Source organism: Vanessa cardui, chromosome 12 (genome assembly GCF_905220365.1).
Source record: "Vanessa cardui chromosome 12, ilVanCard2.1, whole genome shotgun sequence".
Lineage (NCBI taxonomy): Eukaryota > Metazoa > Arthropoda > Insecta > Lepidoptera > Nymphalidae > Vanessa > Vanessa cardui.
In genome coordinates, this window is record NC_061134.1 from 8681219 (window position 1) to 8701397 (window position 20179).

The 20179-nt window shown below is 31.4% G+C and overlaps 4 protein-coding genes across 4 annotated transcripts; 2 read left to right on the forward strand and 2 right to left on the reverse strand.

Moving 5' to 3' along the window:
• Positions 1–5429: 5429 nt before the first annotated feature.
• On the reverse strand, positions 5430–8306 carry LOC124534371. Its single transcript, XM_047110174.1, has 5 exons — positions 8067–8306; positions 7868–7992; positions 7684–7741; positions 5916–7601; positions 5430–5826 (listed from the first exon to the last, which is right to left on the reverse strand). Exons 1-5 carry the CDS (start codon positions 8191–8193, stop codon positions 5705–5707), a joined length of 2118 nt encoding a protein of 705 aa, XP_046966130.1. The 5' UTR covers positions 8194–8306; the 3' UTR covers positions 5430–5704.
• A 279-nt stretch (positions 8307–8585) lies between these two features.
• Positions 8586–11921, forward strand: LOC124534433. The gene is made up of 5 exons (XM_047110308.1): positions 8586–8867; positions 9035–9118; positions 9220–9332; positions 11012–11188; positions 11368–11921. The coding sequence occupies exons 1-5, from the start codon at positions 8705–8707 to the stop codon at positions 11521–11523; spliced, it is 693 nt and encodes a 230-aa protein (XP_046966264.1). The 5' UTR covers positions 8586–8704; the 3' UTR covers positions 11524–11921.
• Positions 11922–13058: 1137 nt separating this feature from the next.
• LOC124534363 (malate dehydrogenase, mitochondrial-like) lies at positions 13059–17312 on the reverse strand. Its single transcript, XM_047110160.1, has 8 exons — positions 17064–17312; positions 16176–16339; positions 15082–15189; positions 14749–15012; positions 14446–14664; positions 14241–14366; positions 13986–14132; positions 13059–13420 (listed from the first exon to the last, which is right to left on the reverse strand). The coding sequence occupies exons 1-8, from the start codon at positions 17233–17235 to the stop codon at positions 13226–13228; spliced, it is 1395 nt and encodes a 464-aa protein (XP_046966116.1). The 5' UTR covers positions 17236–17312; the 3' UTR covers positions 13059–13225.
• A 729-nt stretch (positions 17313–18041) lies between these two features.
• Positions 18042–19808, forward strand: LOC124534404. Its single transcript, XM_047110264.1, has 4 exons — positions 18042–18791; positions 18873–18941; positions 19539–19628; positions 19749–19808. The coding sequence occupies exons 1-4, from the start codon at positions 18057–18059 to the stop codon at positions 19806–19808; spliced, it is 954 nt and encodes a 317-aa protein (XP_046966220.1). The 5' UTR covers positions 18042–18056.
• The last annotated feature ends 371 nt before the right edge of the window (positions 19809–20179 follow it).

Here is a 20179-nt window from a genome sequence, read left to right on the forward strand (position 1 = left end):
ATAATTGTTGCCAAATGTCTCGAAACATTTTATCGTACAGACGATACCTATATTACAAAATTAATATAGGTATACATTTCAAAATTGTTCTATTGAAATAAGTATTATGTGTATATTGAATAGTACTTGTGCTTGTGTTATTAATACTACAGCCTATTATAATATTATATTGGCGTCAGATTTTTCACACATCTTTATGTCATAATTTGGTTGGTGAACTAACTACTACTAAATAATCAAGCTTATGTTACTTCCAGTTTTTTTTATTTCATAACACTTACATTTTTTAAATTTAAATGTGTGTTAAACACACACCTTTAATTTATTTGTTTACATATATAGGTATTTTGTAATTTATGAAATATTTTCAACGGATATCATGCGTGTTATAGTGAATTCTGTTTTGACATAATTTGTATCTATGTCTTCTTTAATACATACAATACATTTTTTTTTGATTATTACTACTCTAGAGAGTATATAAAAGAGTAAAATATTTATAATTTAATAAAAGTTGGGAGTTCTAGTTCTTTAATTCAACATAGGTTGTTATCGTTTTAAAAATGTAAACAATATCATTGTATAAGAAAATGTCTGTAATGGCTTCCACGTTCCAGGCAAATAATCGATGGCCATCGAACCTCCTTCGTTTGTAATCATTAACGTAAGCCTGACTTTTACAGTTTTATTTTTTACCTCGATGTTGAGGAAGAAAATATATTTATCAAGTTTTTGCTATACCCTAAACAAAAGTTAAAACAATAAAATATATTTTTATATATAATAAAATATATTATATATGCAATCCTAGTTACTGAATGCGACTTCGGTCGCGATTAAGTCGTCATATTTACCTCATTAAAAAGCATCTTATATCTTGCCCTAGATTTTGCTTCATAATAAATTGCAGATTGGAGGCGAAATGGCTAATATTATTTAACAGCGCTATAGCTCGTGACCAGTAGTGAATACTTACCAACAATTCAGCATATACATACTGGACTTACCGCCATTTGACCGTCCTCCTATCAATTATATTAAAAGGTTTTGGTTTAACATTAAAAAAGGAAGTGAAGTAAAAGGGTGTAAATTTCACAATGCCCTCGCCTCGAGACCTTGGTCTCTCTTCCTTTTTGAAATGATTTCATTTACCTAAATTAAACACATACAGCTAGTTCTTCTATATGTTTACTAAATATATGAGAAGAACAAGATGGATTATTATTAACACAAATTAAAAATATGAAATATTCATCGTGATTGCTGTGCTGTCCTTGAACCCGCAATCATTGGTTAATGTTAACGTCTTTCAGAATCTTGCCTTTTGGCTTTTAATTTTAAAAAAAGTTTGGGAATAAGAATTAGTGCTTAATTTTTTAGAAAAAAAATATAATTGTCTGTAAATCATATGAAAAAAATAATTTTAAAATTAAATGTAATATTTCACGGCTGTTAATGCTAAAAATGAATTATGAATTTACACAGCTTATTATCGAAACATATTTTTTATAATATCTAAAAAGTAAAATAAAAATAATATATTTGTATGTTACGTTTTTTTTTTTGCTTTTATTACAGCTGCAGTACTTAAAGGTTAGGTTAGTTAAGAGCAGTTAGATATTCAAATTGTAATGATATACCTAACTTTATTAATCAACATCAAAAATCTCATACCTTTAATAAATAGAAATATATTAATAGTTCCACTCACACGTTAAAGAAGACAGTCCGCGTATGAAAAGGAAATGGTGCAAAATTTCACGGTAATTTTCTAAAGTTTACATAGCCTGCTTTCCTGTGATTTGGATGGACTTTTTAAATAAGTGCTCGTGTGCTTTATGCAATATGCTTTTCACGCGACATCACGCTAAGGTCACGTCTACATAGCATTTTTTTTCTTGCTCCTATTCAAATGATGCATAATTTTGTCATTAATTATGTTAGCTGACCGCGAAGTGGGTACTATAAAAATGATTTAACACGCCTAATGAGTGACGTTTCCATATTTTACGATAAATCTTTATACGGCTGGGTAGTACGTGCCCTTTTATATGATTAAAAATAAAACCAATACGAATAATCTAATACATTTTTAATTTCGAGACTTTTTGGAAGCTAAGGCTATACCATAGATAGATATAATATTCATTATATCTCTACTAATTTGTATTTTCTCATTCATAAATTTTGATTCTTTCTTATATGAATGTTAATTATTATTCACGTATATCTAAACTAATATTAAAAAGCTGAAGTTTATTTGTTTGGTTGATCGCGCTAATGTAAGGAACTACTGGTCCAATTTGACTAATTATTTCAGTAATACATAGCTAAATTATCAAGGAAGGCGACGAGCTATATATAATTACGAGCGGAGCGGAGTGTTCATGAAAAAACTGGGCGAAACTTTTCTTTTGACATATTCTGCTGCGTAAACGGCTAAATTTAAAAAATTATGTATGATTGAATTTGTCACACACCCGAGCTAATCCGGATAGCTCATTCGATAGGCTTATTACTTTTCCGTTTACTATATTTTATATGTGTATTAGATATACCGTTTAACTCTACTCATATTTCCCTATCACGAGGTGCGGGTCATTAAAACCCGTATCACTCGCTAGCGTATCAGTAACATAATGTGGCTTATAGGTATCAATAGAGACCTAGTTATTCCATAGTTCTTATATCAATGACATAAAGCTCATATTAAAGAGTAATATTTCTATGAATAGCTCATATCGTCAACGGAAAACGTCGTTATAACTTAGGTAAAGTTCAAGTTTAAACGACAAAGATGAATTGTTGAACACGACGTTTGATACTATCTAACCATTTGTTTGTTTAATATTAATTATGCTCATATATTCAATGATTACTAATTAAAAAAAAGGTGTAAAATAAAATAATTATACTTTAATAATGTAGCGTGAAAAGTAATCAAAACATAAATTAATTTTGTCGTTTTTCACAGAGTATCCAAAAAAATATTAGACTATTAAAATATAAGTTATTTGAAAACATGTAATTAATTAAACAATTAGTTGATATTACTTTAATAGATTTAATAAATTAAAATAATTCTATGACAACACTCCCTAACACCAGAGCCGCGCTACAGACGTGTCACGGCTAACAGCACGCGAACTTGTTCCAACAGGCGAAACATTTAACTTTCTCGCTAGTTTGTTTGTCATCACTCTTGGTTACATTACAATCCTTTTGAAGTATAATTAAAGATAATTTTAGTATTAATGTAAAATAAGATAACGGAACGTAGCTGATGTGCTTCGATTCCCTTTGAAAATGTATGCAAAATTTGTCATAAACCACTATATCTTTTGATTGCGTAGATTTATATGTTTGATTTTTAAACAGCTCTATTAATTATCAACGTTAAAGCTGTATAATAACAATCGGGTCTTTCAGGATAAATAGACATAGGGACAATGATTTTTGGGTTCCTTTTTTCAAAATGTAAAATATGTAGGAAATAGACAAAATACCAACTTACATTTTGGCGGGCTGTTGTGTACAAATAGTCCATTTTTCTTCTCGATTCGCGAAAGTAAAGTTTTATTTACATTGTCCATTATTTTCTAATATCAATATTACTTTGCATTAATATTAATTTTTATATTAATACAGACAACAATCATTATTGTTTTTTATATTCACCTCATACCCTATTTCAGTAAGTATATAAAATGTATAGCTTAGGTAACGTGTTCATAGATTATTAATAAAATTTATACATACGTACATAAAAATAACACAGCAACACAAACCATATTATAATAACACTGAATGTAGGCACTAGATAACTACGTCTAAATATCAAGGACAAACGAAAAATAACATTTTAATTATAATTAACATTAAAAGTGTTCAAAGAAATTTCAGTGTATCTTTAAATATGTTTTGTTTATTGATTTTCACTGGCGTCATTAAAAAAAACATTGCATCTATTGCTATCAGGTTCCTAACCAATTTAAGCGGCAATTAGGTGTCTAGCGTTAACATAAAACATGGTCATTTAAAACTATGTAGGCAAACATCAATCGATTTTATAGCCGGTTGGCACGAACGATCGAAAATGTTCCTTATCAAATATTTACCGGCCCGTCCTACTGACATCACTTAGTGTGCCATCGAATGTTCTAAGTCACAACAATAACTATTATCTACTTAAAGAAACTAGGGTACATCTGTTATATATTTCGAAGTTTTTATTTTGTTAATATATTATTGTTTTTTAATGTTTTATAAGGCTTACTTTAACGCTGCACTATATGGAAGTAACGCCAAGGTACTAAAGTAAAAGGCAAGGCAGAAAATTATATATATATAAACTTAACTAGAATCACCTACAATAGGTACACACTTCCTAATAGGTTTGTGTTACTGATTATTTAAGAATGTGTAATATTTTTATACGATTTTCTGAATATATTGTCTGAATAGTTTTGGTTTCTTTTTACAATTTTGAAGATGTGTTTCGACAGATGTTTTCACAATAAAAATGTAATTTCACTATTTGCGATCATTTCAAATAAATTATACAACAAGCCATAATCTTTAAGGTACATGCATACTGACTAAAACATATGTAGTATACATAGTATGTATACTATTGTTACTTGTTAGACAGTATAGATGTGACTGTTAAAATTCATCTTCAATTCAAACGCATAGTAAAACGACGTTTCCTACTTGTGAATCGAGGATAACGAATTGATTATCAAATCCTTGTGATAACAGTAATGTACGAACGAACCTAAAAGAATGTTTTAATATAAGGATGATAAAATATCTATGTAATTGAGGTGAAAACCCGTTTTTGTTGATGCTGTAAGCTATAAATTTTCTGTATTTTATTATTTAAAATAGAAATAAAACATCTAAGGCAAATCCTATTACATATCTAGCGAAAAGCAAGTACCGTTTTTGAATGAAAATAACAATTACTTAATCAGAAACATTACACTAAGATATTATATATATATATATATAAGTTTTTTTACTTTAAAGGAAAACGTATTAATCATACACTGACTCGATAGCAATTTAACTGTCGGCGAATAGGAACTTTACGGTATCGCTGTCCATGATACGGCAATATTTAATAAAAAAGATCGCGATTCAAAGAAGTTGATGTTATTAATGAGTATGGTATGCGACTCTTTGAAACTAATTAATACTTAACTCGCTACACGGGGTGTAAGCTCCATTGTTTGTCTACGTCGTGGAAATAAGGCCACGTTACATCAAACTGAGTAATCATCGTGTAGGGAAGTAGGTAATTTGTGCGACTGATTGTCGCATATACAAGAGTATTGGAAAATGTTTGTACAATAATATATGGTACTTATGTTTCCATAAAATTTTATTTCTTTAATTTAAAATAATACAAATGTCAATAATGGGTAATAAAATTCCAAATTATGATAAATGCTTTACAAACACTTAAAGTTGCAGATATAATAAAACTACATCCACACTTTCGTATTATTTAAATTAGTAATAATTTATTCGGTTCGACATTATAATCGTCATGTGCATTTTCCAAAATTATTCTTACGATGCAAATAATGCAAAGAAGCGGTAACTAGAGACTAAAAAAGGTCGTCTTATTTTCTCTTTACGCGAATTTGGAAACAAATATTATAAATGACAATAAAAAAGCATTAAAAACAAAACTGTTTCAGAAGTTATTTTTCTTAATACTCTCTTCGCTATTTGGTACTGCATCTTTGATATTAACACCATACCCTGTTTTATTTTGATTACTATTTAAATCTTCTTTTTCCTTATTAACAGCTTTGGCTGAAAATAAACAAGTAATAAGATATACAAAATATCTAGGCCATGGGTCCGATTTAACCTAGTAATATTTTGTGTTAAATAATTCTTACCTTTGTTAAACTGTACATTAAGTATTCGATGATATAGTTCATTGAATTTCTTTTGTCGCTTCATGTTAGATGGAGTTTTCACTACCAAAGTTGGTAGCAAAATATAATGTTCAAGGTTAGGTTCTTCGCTTTTATATTTCCTTCGGGAGGAATTTTTTTTAACTACTAAGCGAGGATTCTTTTGACGAAGTTTGCCATTAGTGTTACTGCTATCGCTTGTTAGGTCTTGCATAATACTTCCTCGTGTAGAATTAGATGCTAGTTTCGAGCTACCCATTTGATTTGATGGACTTGATGTATGATAGCAACATGTAGGTTCTCTGTTTGTTCGGGAATGGCGTGTTGAATAACTAGGTCCGGGTGAACATTCTTCTTGTCTAAATTGTGTCCTTTGTCTTATTTCAGATTGAAGAACGCGATCATGACTTTTATGCGTCTTACCAGGATTTAAAACCTTCTTATGTCGCCCTTCTTGCATTGAAACTCTTGTATATGTATGGCCATGAACTATATCATTATCGTCATTACATGGCTTATTCTTGTGACTAGCAACTATTATATCTCCAGTTTTACCCATGGGTCTGCAATTTTCGTGACGGTGGTTTAATTTAACAATTCTGTAGTGTCGTCGTCTTCGTCTTTCGACATGAGCTACTCGTTCTCTCAGTAGGCTATCTATTAAACGCTGCAATTCTGATTTTGGTCCGTATCTGTCCGAGTGAGCAAGCCGACGTGCTAGTCTAGTATTGGGCCAGTGAGTACGACAAACATCTTCCCATATTATATCACTCAAGACTGCTTCTCGAGAAGGTGTCAATTTTATTCCGTCATCGCGTGGAGCAAATTCACCTTGAGCCAAATAATGGACCGTATCCATAAGTCTATAATCTCGGACTGGATTAAGTTTGTGTCTTATTTTGTGAACTCTGTCTGCAGCTATTCTCGGTCCATCGTCTCTTTTGCAAGGGACGGATGCACATTGACGTCTACCTCTTGCTGTAATGCCATCATACAAAGTAAAATCGCGACCATATTGCTCCGAATTGTGTTCTTTTTGAATGGTTGTAGCTTTACTGGCGGATAAAGGAGCAGGCTGCTGAGAATATCTCTGGAATGCTGACGTTTCAGGTATTTGACTATATTCTACATAGCTACATCCAGGTCGCCCGTGGCTTGATGACTTTTTCATTGTGCGAGCTTTGGAATCTTCATCTGACGAAGACAATGAAATGTTAGGATCAATAGAACGGAATAACATTTGCTGTCTGAAAACTTTCCTTTCCAGTTGTTCTAGTCTTTTATTTAAATTATTTATGTTTTCGGTCGAGGTTAATATATCTTGAGAAGAGGAATTAGTTACTACAAAAGTACCAATATCAGCTTTGTTCGATCTTCTATTATTATTTTGAAACGTTTTTGATACTTTGGGTATGGTCATGGTAAATTGTGGTTGGGTATAAATATAGCATTTTTCGGTAAAACGTTGCTTAGAATGGTTCTTATAGAAAGGAGGACATTCAGATGAAGAGTCAGTGTTTATACATTTTGAAATTCCTGTGGTACTATCCTCCCTTGTCGTAGTCGTTGAAACCCTATTAGGTATAATTTCGCTTCTTGTACGATTTCTGTACAAGTAGTTTATAGATTCAGAAGAATTCAATGTGTTCGAATCATTATCGCTGTAATCTAAAATAAAATACAATTTAATGTTTAGATATAAATATATAAACAAATAACGTAAGTATGATGATTTAAAGTGGATACTTACGAGTTGTAAGCGATGAATAATCTCCTAAAGCAAGCCGTGAACCCGCTTTAGTCGAATGCTGTAATATTTATTATGCTGTTATTTTTTGTTATGATTTTATGAACAGGATTTGAAATTTTAAATAAATATCATTCAATTTAATAATTATACCTAAAATAAAAATATACCTAATAGTATACCTTACCTTCTTTGATTGGAATTTATTCTTTTCAGCTAAAAATAAAGTTTTGATCGCTGGGGACTTTGGTTTTATAGACACGAGTACTTTTTGAGATGGATTCTTACAAGAGGATCCTTTTTGAAATATTTCTACAAAAAAATAGCATATTGAATTTAAAAGTATGTATATGGTATTTATGAAATTTAAGAAATAAAGTTTTTACCGAGAAATAACTTTTTAGGTGAACGAGTTGAAGATTCCGCAATAGAATCGTAATCGACTTGACGTATTAATTTTTCTTCTTGAATAGATATTAATTTTTTATTTGATGGAGACTTTTTATTTTCCATCACATTTTATTCTCTTTTTCCCGAGCATAGTTATTTTATTATCGTAAGCCTGCGAATATCGTACACAAAACGTTAATTTTGAATAGACTAGAAAATTTTACGTCATCTTCTTCTTCATTTTGATTCTTAACGTAATATTGACATAATTCGTCCTGTTTCTTTCAATTAAAAAAAATACAAAAACTTTTTTGTTTTTATAACTCGTCGTAGAAAATATTGTTACAGATAAGAGAGGTAAATTATTTTTAGTTGTATTTTCTAAATTATCGAGACATGTGTGTATTATTATTTTTGTAATACAAAAGTGAATTGAATAAAAATCATATTTTAAAATTAGAAGATAAGAAAAAAACAAGTTAGTTAAATGTCAAAATTACAAAGCGTGACGTTTAAGCAATAATTGAACTTTTCTAAAAATTGATATCCATTTTATAATAATTAAAAATTGATATCATTTTTTTTGTGACAAAAAAGTGAGTGTATCAAACGAATGGATGTTTGAGTTTTACTAATGTCGGAACAAGAGAAAAAGAGTGGCGGGAGCGCCATCGAAGGCTCTGTAATGATGGTAGAAAAGACGCCAGGTGGTCGGTTAAAGCAGCCCTACAGGCCCAATGAGTTGCAAGACAATACTGACTTTCACCAGAAACGTCCCAGAGCTCCTATCGTACCTTGTAAATATATTTAAATTACGACATTCATATCCATTCAAAATGTAGTTTAATTGAATTTAAATTAACTGCGCTTATTTTAGTATATAATTAGTTTGAACTTGAAAATAATAATGTTCTCATAAATAAAAGTAAATAAAAATATAATGGTATTTGTTTTTATTAAACAGCTGTTGCTGAGGAAATGAAATATTTTACTGAAGATTGCACTTCTAATGAAAGTGAGCTCAAGAAGAGAAAGGAATATGAAGAAGGTTCCAAATAATTTTCATATATTAGTGACATTTACCTCAAAAAAAAAAAATATAGAATTTTGTATCAAGCTTAATTTTGATTGCGTTTTTTCTTTTCATAGTTTCTTATGACAAAGAAAAGCAAGGTATTGCTAAAATATTAACGTCAAACACGGAGAGGCGGGAACACTCACCTGAATCTATTATCTTACAATCTACGGAGCACGATAGAAAGGTAACATTAACATTTATATAAATAACTCTTATAAAATATTAGCTTGTTTTAAACAACATTACTTATCCTTAGATCAAGATTACATTTTATAAGTATAATTTTGCTTTATAAGTATTATTTTATGATAGTCCCATAGGGCAAAAACCTGACATAAGGTGTCAGGTATTTGCCTCCAAAAGTCACAAACGCCTATACACGTTTATTTATTTTATTTATTTATCTATCATATCTCACATTTTTTTTTCAAGATCTTTAAAAGGTTGTCACGATGAAATTGCTGTAAGCTACAACCATTGCATTCTATATCCTAATGTTACGCTTACGTTATATATACATATATAAAATACTATGTCCTGACTGATCATCGTCGAGCGTAAAGTATTAACGTTAGGGCCATGTAGTAAGTAGGATCGTTTTATTGAGTAGAAATCCTGTAAGGAAGGAATATTGAGAATTCTACCCATAAGGGGTTGAAATAGCGTTTGATACTTTGTATGGAAGTTCGTAATTTTTAAAGTTAGAAATATATAAATTTACTTTTGGGATACTGATTAAATATGAGTAGATACGTATTTAAGTGTATCTGAATATTCTACCCTAAGGGATGAAAAACACGTAAACGTGTATCCAGTTTTTACGCAAGCAAGGCAACAATTAGTATTTTTATATTTTATTGCATAATAAAATATAATTTCACAAAAGAGACCTAAAGGATATTGCGTTATCCTCGAAACGTATATGGAAGTAGGCTTCGTCTGCGTATATATACATAGATCACACTTCTATAATAAGTTCCAACCCCCTTTTTGACGCCTTTTGTTATCTGATGCTCCCGGTATTTTTCAGTACTATATTAGGTATTGTTATGGTTTCGGTAATTAATTTCACGTAGTAACCTAGTTGGGATGACACTCCAAAAATACCAAGCAATTGTGCATAACACGGTCCTAATAATGTTACCGTATTTTATTAATATTACAAATATAAATATTTTTATTTTTGTTTAGGTGATAATGGTAACCATTTTTTTTAATTTCTCGTCGTCGTAATGGGTAATAGAAATAAAGTATCATATATTATTGTATTTATGGTACACTGTTTCGGCAATAACGACTTGTTTGACAAAACAACAACCAAATATATATACATACTAGCGACTCACCCCGGCATCGCACGGGTACAGTACTTATACTAAATAAGAATTTGTTTATTTACGATATCACATTAGAAACTTATAAAAATATCAGTGTTTCATTACTACATTGTTCATGTATTACATACAAAACCCTTTCTCTCGAGTCACTCTGTCTATTAAAAAAATCCTCATCAAAATCCGTTGCGTAATTTTAAAGATCTAAGCATACAGGCCAGATAGCAGTAAAAGACTTTGTTTTATACGTAAATTATTATGCTGTCTTACATTTATTTAGAACTATTTCTGCATTACTTTATATTCATATTCGTGTTTACAGCTCACGATAAAATACTTCGCAGTTGTTTTTCGGACTTACTTCACACTCAAATTTTTGCCTAATAGCGAAATGCCATAGCCAATGTGTAGTAAAATAATAGATATAGTTCTTACTTGGATATGTATATTTATTTATATTTTTTTGAAATAAATACAATTATATCGGCCAAATATGATTTTAAACTTTTTCTTCTTTATTGGATTTTAGAAAACCCCCCATGGACCCGTTACACCTTTAGTTCAACCCATACCTGATATCCAATCTACAACGTCAGGTATTATTGATAGTGAAAAAGAAGCGACCATGAAAGTCGAGGATGGCAGCATAACAGAGGAGATAGAAGAGTTACAGACGCCGGAAGTCGCAAAGAAACACTCCGATTGGGTAATATCCTAAACTCCATACATCTATGTATACCACGAATGAAAACATTTGACATTGTTGATGCGCGGCAGCCCTTACTATAATTACTGTACTTTATTCTGAAATGTACCTGTTAACATTGTAAGAAAAATGTTGGTTCAGATTGTCTAACATCGCGTATCATGTTGTTTCTGTTGTAGTCGGATGACGAGGAGGCGGGCGGGCTGCCGCGCAGCGACTCGCGGGCTTCGCGCGTCTCTCGAATGGTGCGACAGTTCTTCTGTTGTGGAGTCTCTTACGAGGCTCCTTCCGAAGACAATATTTCGACGCATCGCGCCTTCGGTCAGGGCATTTGAATATGCCGCCTTCGTTCCCGTTTATGTCAATACTACTAATGTATCTATCTAAAAAAAATGTTATATTAGCTCGCCATTTCAGCCGTCAGTTTAGAATCTTAAATAGCATCTATGATTAAGTTATAAATGAGAACACGAACGCTAATGTGTCTTTATAATCGGATTTCTTGTTGTCTCGGAATGGCTAGCTAGAATTATAAATACTATAAGACGTGAACCTGGTGCGTGTGCGAAACTGTGTACATAAAATTATCAATAAAATTAATTTTATTATATCGCCGTCCACTTCTAAATTTGCAATGGATGCGTGATTTCCCCTCGTCTAGAGCAAAATAGTGATTGAATATGTATTGTAATTTGTGTTGTAGATATAGAAGTGTGTAACTTATCTGAGTGTTATCATGTTATGGTTTTTAATTTATATAAAATTACAAATGTATTAGCAGTTTATTAATATAATATAGACATATACGTTCATTATAAAACTGTTATTTGATTCAAACCATTAAATATTTATTTTGTAAATAAGATCTTTTAAATAATTATTTTATATTAATTAATTTAACGTATTCTCATAAAAAACTGCGTAAAGTACGTACTATGTGTAAGTAGTAAATAATAAAAAGAAAAACTTTTGAGATGATGATGATGATTTGAATGAGCCATATTTTGCGTTAAGTAAGTGGTAGGTTTCAATTGATTAATTTTGGTATCTTCAAAGGGCTATTGACGGAATACGAAAAAATATTATTTTATTATGTATTAATATTCCAGGTAAAGTCATCTTCGGAAGAAAAGAAAGAAATATCTTGGGACGAGAATATTGTTATGGTAAATATAATGTGTCGAAGCCTCATATTATTATTATAATATTAACTATGGTGATTAACTAATTAACATAAACGTTTCATTAAGCTTTTAAATTATTATGTAATATAGGGAGTAGAGGGAAAATCGAGTGATGTATGTATATTAAGCCGTAAAGCCTCTATTGGTCCCTGCTTCAAAAATATGGCACCTCTTAAGGGTCCCTCTGGAATCACTATATGCTTACCAAAGGTATATCTTAAATAATATTTTGTTGCCTAATATACAACTTCTAATTTTTTTTAATAAATTGGTTTAAAATTATAGAAATCATTGAAATGTGTGAATCAACCATCTGGAATCAATGTCAATATATCAAGGGTATGTTAGTTTTACGTTTTATAATAAGATGATTTGAAATAATTCGCTAACAATGAAGAAAATTCACAGAAAGGCTTAGGGAAATCTAAATCCACTGCCAATGAAATCTGCCCAACTGGAAGAGAGCAAACGCCTAATACAGAGAAGCAATCTGTAATGAAAAACAGTGATGCTCTGACGAATTTTTTCGATAGCGTCAAAGGCAAAGTTGGAGATGTTCAAAGCAAAATTAGAAGTTTTTTTCATTCATGATTTTATCATGACATTATTTAAAATATATATGATTTCCAATTTTGTTTTGTTTTATTCATAAAAATATTAAATAAATTACAGCTTATAATGTGCAATGCTTATTTTTTTAATTTACATATTTTGAAGTGTTACTTGTATAGCAAACACACTACGTTTACAGTTGTGGAACTCTTCACAAATACAACAAAGCCCAATTTGGCGAATTACAATAAAAAATATGTCGATACCGAATGTGTTTCATGTATTTTACTGGTTTGAAGATTTACGAGTCTTTGAATCTGTTTCTCAGTTCTTTATCGATTCGTACACTTCTGGGTACGTTGCAAACATTACACGAAAGACCTTTTAATGGCATTTGATGTGTCAAGTTAGCAGCGCGCGCAGCATTGTAGTCCGCCTCCCGCGGTCTCCAGCACAGTTCTGTACTTCCACATTTGCAGGTCATTTCACGGCATATCTATAGTAAAGAATGCAACTATCATATTTAGCAGATTGTATTATTCAATGTATACAACAACAACAGCCTGTAAATTTTCCACTGCTGGGCTAAGGCCTCCCTTCCTCTGAGGAGAAGGTTTGGAACATATGCCACCACGCTGTTCCAATCCATGTTGGTGGAATACATATGTGGCAGAGAATTTCTATGAAATTAGACACATGCAGATTTTCTCACGATGTTTTCTTTCACCGCCGAGCACAAGATGAATTATAAACAACTTAAGCACATGAATATTTAGTGGTGCTTGCCTGGGTTCGAACCCGCAATCATCGGTTAAGATGCGCGCGTTCTAACCACTGAGCCATCTAGGCTCTCATTCTCATTCAATGTATAGCTTAGTGATAACTATTTTGGTTAAAAATTATGCAGCTGCCATACACAAAAACACAGACAGACCAAATACTGATTTTGTGTAATTTTCACTATTAAGGAATTATTACGCCACAAAAAAAAAACATGTAGATATATCTTCATTCATGAAATGTAATAAATAGATAAACATTTAACTCCATAATATACTTACGGAAGCTAGGTATTCGTCTCGGCATGTATCAGGACAGTCGCAAGTCCAGTTAGTTGGCGGTACACATGGGACGATGGGTGGCGTGAAGCATGTGCCTGGATGAGCCACACAGGTGGAACAGCAACATTGATGGCACATTGTATATACCTGTTAAGCAAATCACAATTAATGTCATCATAATACTTCTGCGAATTTGTACTCCAAGTTTAAAGTTATTTAAATTGTTTTTCAATAATCCAAGAAACGCGATCTTACCAGCCATATAGCGCGAGCTATCTCGTTACGAACGTATGGCAAGCAATTGCATAGAAGACAGTTCTCAAATTTGGATAGTTCCGGAATACCTAAATTTTTCTCGATTCCAGAAGGTCCTAAAATCACCTGAAATTGGAAACGCACAATTTCTCCTTAATATTTCTTTCATATTAAGTCGATGTACTGAAGTTAAACTTATTCTTACTTCGCTTGCAAAGAATTGACAATCCGGAGCGCAAGTGCCGAGACTGTCTACATATGCACATTGTATGATATTCCTTCCACCTTGCAGACCCTTAACGACGTTAATTGTATTTCTTGCCAGAGCGTATGCGCCCGCGAGACATGCAGTTTCAGTACAGGAGCACTTAGCTGCGCACACTGCCTCGTTTCCGCTCATTATAGATGACGTCACACATTCAGTCTGTTAGAATGAAAATAGAATGATAATAAATAGTCATAAATATATTATAAGTTAATAATGTATAACTTTTGTTTTAAAATTAACCTGTTCCTGTGACAAGGTACATGGATGAACAGCAGCTGAAAGTACGGGAACCATCGTTTTAGGCGTAGCTCCACCAATGACGGGTACGCGAACCGATTCCGGTGGTACTCGCATAAAATTCGCCAACACAGTATTTGCTCGAACACAGTTCAACTCCACACAACCCAGAAGCAATCGCGGGTTGTATATGCTACGCAGTCTTTGTATTTCACTGACCAGTGGAACCAGGCTTTCTATGGGCTCAGTTGCTACAATTGTAAAAGCCTACAAAGACATATTTATCATTATTTATACCCTTTAGTAGTATTAAATCCTAATAATCTTTAAACTTACGTCAGGACAAGTATTACAAATTTGCAAAGTAATTTCTGTAATGATCGGTGCATTGTTTTCGAAGGTATCACATTGATCTCTTGCAACAATTACGACTACTCTTGCGCCCTAAAATATTAATGTATTTAATTAAAACAGAATTAACTAATTATTTTAAAATTTTTATGGAACTAATTTTGTTGTACGTTATTAACGCGATGAATTATATTACTGTACTCCTTAATAATAATAAGTATTAATTTATTTTTGAAATGAAATGTATAGGGTTGGCAACGAAGTGATTGCCGATTTCAAACAAGAAGGAAAATTTGAAATCTTTCCATAAAACGAGTTTTTGATATATTCAAACCTTTTTAATGCATGTGTGCGATACATTGAGTTTCTGTGCAATATCACGACATGTTGTGCAATCTGAATCGATAATGGCTCTGATATGGGTACCATCGACTTCGACTGGGCAGCCAGATCGTTAAGCATTTTCCGATGAAAAATCACCAGAACGAATTCTGGCAAACCAATTTCGACACTGCCTTTCTTTCAAGGCTCCATTTCCGTATACGGCATATAACTTCTTTTGTGCTTGCGAGGCGTTCTTGCCTTTTCGGAAGTAATACGATAAAATGTTTTAAATGCACGTCCTGTTCTTCTATTTTTTAATTGGGATAAAAACAAAACTAAGGCACTAATCTATATATATATATATATTTACTAAATAAAAGTGAGAAGTCTAAACAATTAGAAAAAAATATAGGTTAGGTGCTTTGACCACTTTCACAAAACAAAAAAAGCCTAAAGTCCACCTATCCACAAAATTGGCAATCACTTAGTTGCCAACCCAATAGTTAATCTCTGTTATTTTAATATTATAAATTTATTTTAGTAAAAAACATACTTCAGTATTGTAGCTAAGAATGGATGTTGTGGCCGTCTTAAAGAGTCGCACACTTTATTAGTAATATTAATACGTTTTTATGTATAGCATGTGTAAGTGTAGTGACTGTTGATGGTCATTAATAAATAAATAAATAAATAAATAAAACAACGTTAGTACGCCGATTTGTGTCATTCTTTTCAAAATAACATTCAAAGAGTACCTTAAGAGCATCGCAAAGCATGTGACGTCCAGAAAATGAAGACACTTTGCACTTAGTATCGACGTGACTTAGTTCCATGCCATAACCACAAGTAGCGCAGATATCGTACAAAGATATCTCATCTAATAATGGGCATTGTTTTAAAAGCAATGCTAAGGGTTGACCTGTAAACATAAAGACAAAATAAAGACTAGTAAGGGACAATTTTCGCTAACTTTTTACCCCCTAATATAAGAAGTAAGGATTGGCCAACCCCGAAGCAAAATGAAAAAATAAATAGGTATTTATTTGGTTTATTTAATGTTTATTTTTCAAACTAATAACTCTTCAAATGTTTAGCTGCAATTTCAAAGGTTCTAAATGTACACATCCGTGCTAACCTCGGCAATCGTGCGGTTTTCCGCGTTTTTTCAAATAATTTTAATTTCGGCCATTTTTTTTATCTCACCTAAAAACTGTCGAAACTCCTTCCCATCCCTTTGCAAGGAAACATAAGACATAGTAAAATGAACGTGGCCCTAACTTCCAAGTTACAATAGCACTCCTATACTATATTTGCAAACTTGCTATAACTTACTATACATACACAGTTATTATATGTAAATCATACGATACAACTCACAAAAAACAATCTCTTAGTTTTTAAAGTACAGTATGTCTATAGAATTTTTAAACTAGGTGTATTTATATGTTCAATCTATGTTGGTAGTAATACATATGTACTTGTTTAGAATAAAAGCGTGGATTTCGAGTAATAAAAGCTGTAGTATGCAAATTTAATGATATTTATTAGTGGTTATTTGCTAACTTCATGCTTTACTTCTTAGTGCGTGTACATTAAGCAGTTTTGTGGTATATATAACACCAAAATAATGGAATTTAGAATACCGGTACATCCCGCAGCTCCACAAATTGTGACCTTCATTCCAGCGGGACAAGTGCTATAAGGACGTATCCTGTTTGAGGCAAGTTTCTGTTCCACGAGACAATTTTGTGTTACCCTTGTTTTGGTCACTCGTAGATATTCTTTACCCATGTTCCACAAATATCTCGTAAACATTTTTTTTTAATTTTGTAATATATTATTTTACTTATAAAAAATTACATTGTACATTAAATTTGGTTTTGAAATTTTACGTGTGCGTCAAATTTTGATGGATAGAGTAATTTGTCGTTTCTTCTGGTTTTCAGCTATGATTTATAAATGTGCTTAAAAAAAGTTTCAATTCAAAAACAATATGTATATTTCCTAGAATTAAATATTATTTATGTTGTTAATTTTTTAGATGAGTAACAATGAAACAGTTATAATAATAGCCATTAAATTATTTCTTAAAATGATATAGTACGAACAAAACACATCTAATATCTAGTAGTTACAGCGACATATCGACAGAAAATCACGTCGACAGAAACTTAATGACGGTTGTATAGTAACTTCTGACACGCGTTAAATATGAATTTTTAATTTTATGATGATAGTTTCTTTGTTAGATAACAAATAGCAATATCCTAATGTACTGGCGCAACCGATAACTTGTAGCGTTCTATAAAGTGAATTGCTTAGACGCATGTTTCATGTCCATGCAAATATTTTTTTACTTTTTCAAAATGCAAAAAATGTTTGAAAGATACTTTCATTTAAAAGCACGTGTTAAACGAATTGTTCACATGGAAGATATCATCAAACCATTATACATCGTAACATCGCTTCTCGGCTTGTTTCCTTACAGTGTTAAATTTCAAAAATCAAAAAACTCATTCGAAATTATAAGCAATGCTTACTTTAATTCTTTGTGCGGGCTAACTGTTATGTTAACCATCTTAGCATTCTCAGCTCTGCATGTACAAAATGTATTTATGACTGCAGATAACGTTTCAATGACTGAAGCGATAATGACTAAAATGAATTATGTTTTGGAATTAGTCACCCTTGTAATTTTTTGCCTCGTTGTTTACATCTGTGCATTTCTAAATCGTAAAAAATACGTCAAAATATTGAATATGATAATCAGCACTTGGTGCGATATACCGATTAATAGCAGCACTCAAAATATTCTCTCTAATTTGAAATTTCACGTAAATATTGTAGTGATGGGTATTTTACTTATTGTTGTAATCATACAAATTGCTGTAAATTTTTCTCGCAACGGTAACATATGGAAAGTGATTCTTGTCGCGTTAACATTTAATTTGCCACAGACGATAGAATTTACAGCGCTGGCATTTTATTATTCACTTGTAATAATGCTAGTCGCGATCCTTACTCACATAAACAAGCAGTGTTTAATACTGACGAAGAATAACAAAGTATTAGTGAGCGAATTTACTGAGGTACAAACGAAATCATCGGTTACTCTGCGACAAATGGAATTAGCCTATGTAAAAGCGTATGAAATTAAAACATATATAAATAAAGCTTTTGAAGGGCCTATTCTTGCTTGTGCGATACAATGTTTTCACTCAATAGTAAGTGAATCTCATATAATTTATCATGGGCTTGTATTAGGTAACACTCTGACTACTCATGATATCGTAAATTGTTCTATCTGGATTGCTTATCAGATTCTCAAAGTCTTTTCGTTGTCTTACGCTGGAAATTCGCTCAAATTGGAGGTACCTACTTCTTAGTCACTCGATGCATATTTTTCTAGCAGATTTTCTCGGCTACCCTTTAAATAAAAATTTGCTTTTCAGGCACTAAAAATTGGCCAAACTTTGCACAATATTCCAACCGAAAAACAGGATTTACGTCGATTAATGGAGGTATTTAAATTATTATTCTTGTATTATTAATCAAATCAAATTTTTGACTAATTTATGACTTTACATCAATTAACTTTTTTAATTACTTTTATTCTTTTTTTATGGGTTCTGAATTTGAATTTAATAATTGTTTACTTTCGAATAAAATATGAATCGAAAAACTTAATCTTTTTCAATTCATATTTTATTATCGCGCTCGGTATTAAATGATACAGATGGATTACATTAAAGACTGTTTTATAACTTACAATGGAGTATTAAGTAACTAGTAACTTTTCAATCAATTTTAACCATTTTTAGCTAATCGAAATGCCCAAATTATAATATACCTACTCGTCGCTTAAGAAATTAGAACTGAACGAGATGTTGTACTGAATTATTCTGTGAATCTTTTCACAGAATAATTCAGTACAACATTCAGGCATAGTTATCAACGACAAATTCCTCTTTTCTTAATATTTTTAAATTTTATGTTCGGCTTTAATATAATTTTGGAATTATATTTACTTGTTCTAATGATCTAACGATACTCACACTTTTACGGTAACATATGTACAACAAAATACATGTCATTAACATACTACTGTCATCTTCCAGATTCAACATTTCTCTTCTCTTATGACTTACCAAAAAATAGAAATGACGGTGTACGAATTCTTTCCCCTGGATGCAACTCTTCTGTATAATGTGAGTTCTCAAAATTACGGTAATCTTGAAAGAATTATCGTTGTACGATTTTCGGCACTGTACCATTAGGTACTAATATGATGTATTGATTTTTATTATAATTATTCTTGTTATTTTCAGATGCTGGCGTCGGCTATGATGTATTTGATAATTTTGGTGCAATTTGACAGGCGAGAATAAATTATTTCAAGTATTTTAAACAGCAATCTTAAAAAAATTAAATTGATGTGTGGCTTTAAAAAAATCAATACAATAAAGAGCATAGTTAAGCGTTGTTTGTTTAATTTTATGAATTCATGCTTATAATAATAAGTATTCAATTGATATAAGTTATTGTACTCGTACTTTTCAAGCGAAATTTAGGAAAATTATGACATTTAGTCATTTATAATTCTGGTCACTCCTATAATCCTACTTCTATAGTTACTACTCTGGCTACTTACGAGTATATCATATTTGTACGAAAAAGGTTGGATAATTTGTAAAGATGAAAATGTAGTACCATTTTCTATTTATGATGCCAAATTAACTTTACTATCTAATTTATTTTT